The 5133-nt window shown below is 56.3% G+C and overlaps 1 protein-coding gene across 1 annotated transcript; it reads right to left on the bottom strand.

Moving 5' to 3' along the window:
• Positions 1–490: 490 nt before the first annotated feature.
• Positions 491–1294, bottom strand: LOC105668586 (uncharacterized). Its single transcript, XM_012361036.2, has one exon. It carries the CDS (start codon positions 1292–1294, stop codon positions 491–493), a length of 804 nt encoding a protein of 267 aa, XP_012216459.2.
• Positions 1295–5133: the final 3839 nt, after the last annotated feature.

Below are 5133 nucleotides of genomic sequence, written 5' to 3'. Positions count from 1 at the left end.
TCCTGGCGGCCGAGTATGCTCGGCAGGAATACGAGTATTCTCGTATCGCGGTCTAGAGCCGAGTATGCTCGGCGAGGATACGGGTGTGCCCGTAACGTGGAAGCGGTTCCTGGGGCCGAGTATGCTCGGTTGGTGCACGAGTATGCTCGTGCTCGTGAGGCTGCTGGACATAGACTTCGAGTATTCTCGAAGGATTACGAGTGCTCTCGCAACAGGACGTTCACTGGCGAGCAGTGAACGGGATCTGGTGGAAAAGCGTACAGCCGGGCCTCTTTTATACCCGGCTGCCGCCCGACTGGCGAAGGATCGGCAAGCATCGGCGGTTTAGCCGGCGGACCCCCACCTGGTAAATTTCGAAAACGGTCGGGTGTGGGGGGCCGTCCGGCGATTGACCGTCGGTGTTTATATGAAAAGTTTATCGGCGCGCGATGCGCCCTTTTTGGCTACGGACGATGTTCGGTCCGTAGCCGTGACGATGCATGCTGCATCGTTACATCACCCCCCGGTTTTCGGGGGTGGATGCCTGCGGCGGCTGTGGACGGCTCTTGATAAGCCGCCCGTCTCGCGAGAAGCGGAGCTTGTAGCGCCGTCCGTCCGCTGTTCGCAACTTGTAGCCACGCGAGACTACAACGGACCAGTAAGGAATCGCCGCGAATTCCTTTGGCGCGAATTCCACCATGAAAGATGGCGGATCCGGTGCCCTTCCTGCTGGTGGCGCAGGTGGTGCGGCGGCTGGTGGTGGTGGCCTGGTAGCTGCTGGCGGTGGCCTGGTAGCTGCTGGCGGTGGCCTGGTAGCTGCTGGCGGTGGCCTGGTAGCTGCTGGTGGCGGCCGTGCTACGGCTGGTGGCGGCCGTGCAGCGGCTGGTAGCGGCCGTCGTGCGGCGGCTGGTGTTGTCGGCGGTGCGACGGCGGCCGTTGACGGCCGAGTTTCAACGGCCCAAGATGGCCGTCTGCTGGTAGCGGCTGGTCCCGGCGGTGCGGTGGTCGGCATGGCCGCCGGTCTGGTCGGCCTACGTTCTTGCAGCGCCGTGTGCGTGATGGTGCACGCGGGGTTCGGTGGCCCTCGTTTCCGCCCCTTGGGTGGTGGCGGCGGTCTTGGCGGCGGTCTTGGCGAGGCCAAGAAAGCAGCCTTCCTCTGCTGCTGCCGGTCGGATTGCTGGATCGTGGTCCCCACCTTGGGGATCACGCGTGCCGGTGGTGACGGCTTCGGAGCAGGCTTCGGCGCTGGCTTCGGTGCTGGCTCGTCGGCCAGCAGGATCTCGATTTCGTCGAGGATATTCCACGAGTTAGCCATCGTGAACGAGTTCTAGATTTTCTAGGCCGAGATTCTCAAAAACGCTCCTTATATTCTAGCATCCCCGTCACGGTGGTCTGGTCAGCCTATTTGGTAGGGGCATCTTCCCCATTCCCTGGCTTCAGGTCCTGCACATGTACGTGCCTAAGCCATCGTCCCCTCTTATCTTTTAAATCGTAGATAACGGGGGTGACAATTCGGCCTATTACGTACGGACCGGCGTATTTTGGCGCGAGTTTGGCGTTCACGCCTGCGGCCTTGTTTGACAGAGGGTGTTCTCTGCGCCACACTGTCGCGCCGATCTTCGGCCGCCAATCCCGTCGCCGCATATTGTAATACGGCTCTTGCCTCTGAAAAGCTCTGGCGAGATTGACAGTAATTAGCTCCCGGGCCTCGTCCAGGTGGCGCCGCCAGGCTGTCGTCGGAATCGGTACAGGCGGGTGTGTTCGATCTTCGGGATGCGGTGGTGATAGTTCGCGCCCATAATTGGCGAACGCGGGCGTGAGTCCGGTTGCGTCGTGACATGCGCTGTTGTATGCGTATTGGAGCGCGAGAATGTGGCGATCCCATTGGCGGTGGTCGCGTCCGACGAATTGTCCGATCATGGTCTTTATCGTTTTATTGGTCCGCTCGACTGGATTGCATTGCGGCGTATAGATCGGTGTGGTGCGGTGCGCTATCCCGAATGACTTTAATAAGTCTTTAAACTGGCGGGATATGAATTGCCGGCCGTTGTCCGAGACGATAAGTTCGGGGCAACCGTGCCGGTATATGATTCGCTCCGCTACTGTTTTACATATTGACTCGCTCGTGGCCTTGCGCAGGGGTTGCAATTCAACCCACTTGGTGAACCGGTCTTGTAAGACGAAAAGCCACGAGTGGCCGTTCGTGGAGCGTGGTAGCGGCCCCACTAAGTCGATCGTGACTTGCTGCCACGGCGCGGTGACATTGTGCGCGTGGGCGCGTCCGGCAGACTTACCTTGGTACGCTTTATGGGCGAGACAGTTTTCGCAACTTCGCACGTAGCGAGCGATATCGCGGAACATTCCGGGCCAGTAGTATCGCCTGGTCACGCGGTGAATTGTTTTTGCTACGCCTAAATGTCCCGCGGTCGGTTCGTCGTGGAATCGACGCATGACCCCCTCCCGTTCGGGGCGAGAGAGACAGCGTTTCCATTGCACTTGCTCGGTGTGTTCGCGAAACTTTAAATCGTGTCGGAGGTGGCGGTAAAGTTTCCCCCCTTGGATGGTGTAATCGGGGTAGCTCGCAGGCTCCCTTCTTACCTTCTTCAGGAGGTTGTCATACCACGCGCATCTCGCCGTCTGGGCGGCGCAGGTTTCCGGTTCCCGGGAAAGCGCGTCGGCAACTTTATTTAACGTTCCGCGCCGGTACCGGATGTCGAAGCTGTATTGCTGCAGCTCGAAAAGCCAGCGTCCGAGGCGGCCGGTGGGGGTTTCTAGGCTCATTAGCCAGCGGAGCGATTGGTGGTCGGTGATCACCGTGAAGGAATATCCTTCCAAGTAGTCCCGCATCCGGCGGATCCCCCAGACGACCGCGAGGCATTCCAATTCGGTCGCGCTGTAATTCTTCTCGGCCGGATTTAAAGTGCGGCTCGCGTACGCTATTACCCGTTCGCCCTCGGCGAAATCTTGCGTTAGAACGGCCCCGAGTCCGTACGTGCTTGCGTCTGTTTGTAATACGAACGGTAGCCGGAAGTCGGGGCAAGCGAGCACGGGCGCGGTTATGAGCGCGTTTTTAAGTGCGTTGAAGGCGCTTTCTTCCTCTGGTCCCCATTGCCAGCGCGCATTTTTTCGCGTTAGCTTTGTAAGTGGTGCGGATACGGCGGAGAAGTCTTTAATGAACCGGCGGTACCACGAGGCCATGCCGAGGAACTGGCGTACCTTTCTAATTGTGGTAGGAGCCGGCCATTGAGATACGGCGCTTATCTTTGCGGGATCGGTGTGAATGCCTTCCCGCGAAATGACATGTCCGAGATATGTGAGTTCGGTCCGGCAGAAGTGGCATTTATCTGGATTTAGCCGTAGTCTGGCTTCTCGAAGGCGGCGGAATACTTCAGCTAAATGTTGTAGGTGTTCGCTAAACGTAGCGCTGGCAACAATGATGTCGTCGAGATAGACGAACACGTTGGGCTCCAACGCGGGGCCCAATACGGTATCGAGCAACCGCTGAAAGGTTGCTGGGGCGGAATGCAGTCTGAACGGCATTACTCGGAACTGCATCAACCCCTTCCCGGGTACGGTGAAAGCGGTGATTGGCCGGCTTGCGGCCATTAGTGGCACTTGCCAGTACCCGCTCCTGAGGTCAAGTGTTGACAGGTACTTCGCGCCTCTTAATTTGTCGAGTGTGGCCGTAATGTGAGGGAGAGGGTACGCGTCGCGTTCGGTCACGGCGTTGACTTTCCGAAAATCTATGCAGAAGCGGGGCTTGCCGTCCTTCTTTTTCACAATTACGACCGGTGAGCTCCAGGCACTCTGCGACGGCTCGATCACCCTTTCTCGTTCCATTTCTTCCACGGCCTCGTTGATGATTCCTTGCATGGCCGGATTGCGGGGGCGGTAACGCTGTTTGATTGGCCGCGGGTCCGTTAGTCGGAAGTGATGCTCTACGCGATTGGTGGGTCCGGTGACGTTTTGAAAGAGTGCAAGCTCCCGCTCTAGGGAAACGCGTAATTGCCGCGTCTCGGAATCGGTGCGCGGGGTTAGGCCGTTTGAAATGGTGCCGGTACGGCCGGATATCGGTGCGAGTGTCGGTAGTGGTGGGGGCGGAAGCACGATTCCCAGGTGGGCTCACAAATCCACCCCTATCAACATGTCGCTCCCGAGCGCTGGTAGGACCTGGAACTCGTGGGAGAATTTTCTCCCTCCCAGGCCTATTTCTAGTTCGTAGCTTTTGGTGATAGGGGCAGATCCGCCGTCAGCTACCGTAACGTGTTCGAGTATCGAGCGAGAGCGATAGCCCTTCTCGGAGATATACCCAGCGAGCGTGTCGTTAATAAACGATCGGTCGGAGCCCGAGTCGAGGAGGGCCAATATGATCTTTCCGCAGCACGAGATCTCTAAGTGCGGTCGCGGCCGGTAAATGATTTCTAATTGGACCGGTCGGCGGCCGTCGTTGCCCCGGCCCGTGTGGCGTTTCCCGCCGGCGGATGGCAGTCACGGGTATGTCACGTCCTAGGTAACGATTGCACGGGAGAATGACGACCCCAAAGGCGAGCAGATCCCACCGCGCTTGACCAATTTTATGTCACCAATTTTTATATCACCGGTGACCCTTTAGCGGTGGATATTTATTATTTTCTTTTATTTCAGGAGATCCGTCATTGATGATGTTACCTACGTTACATAATCCGCCGTTACCACGCTCCAGGAGTGGTTCGTGTCAACGCGGTATTGTATATCTTCAGAAACGAAAGGCTCTTGTCGTCTGAACGATGATAACCTATTTCCCAAAGACCATGAATGTGGATGTGAATGTGGATGTTTTAGGCCGCTGTCACCAGTTTTATTAATGTGGTTTGCTCCACAGGTGGTCACTGAAAAAATCGCGGAGCTGCCGTCTTAGAATTAAACGTCGCAGTCGGTTTTCTCTAGGATATGTATGTATTTTCTACGTAATGGGGTAATAAAATTGTTTCTCTGATTTTCACAATTTCATTATTTATTTCCTTCCTTTCATGGCAAGAACAATATGGAAACTTATTTTAGTACAAGTGTAGAGAGATTAGATTAATAATCTAATGCTATCTCTTAAGGATTCTAACTTTAGATATGATTCGCTGTAGTGATCAGACATTGATATTGTCCTATTATTATATCGGA

This window comes from Linepithema humile, chromosome 1, assembly GCF_040581485.1.
Source record: "Linepithema humile isolate Giens D197 chromosome 1, Lhum_UNIL_v1.0, whole genome shotgun sequence".
Lineage (NCBI taxonomy): Eukaryota > Metazoa > Arthropoda > Insecta > Hymenoptera > Formicidae > Linepithema > Linepithema humile.
This window is presented reverse-complemented; position numbering and strand designations above follow the sequence as displayed.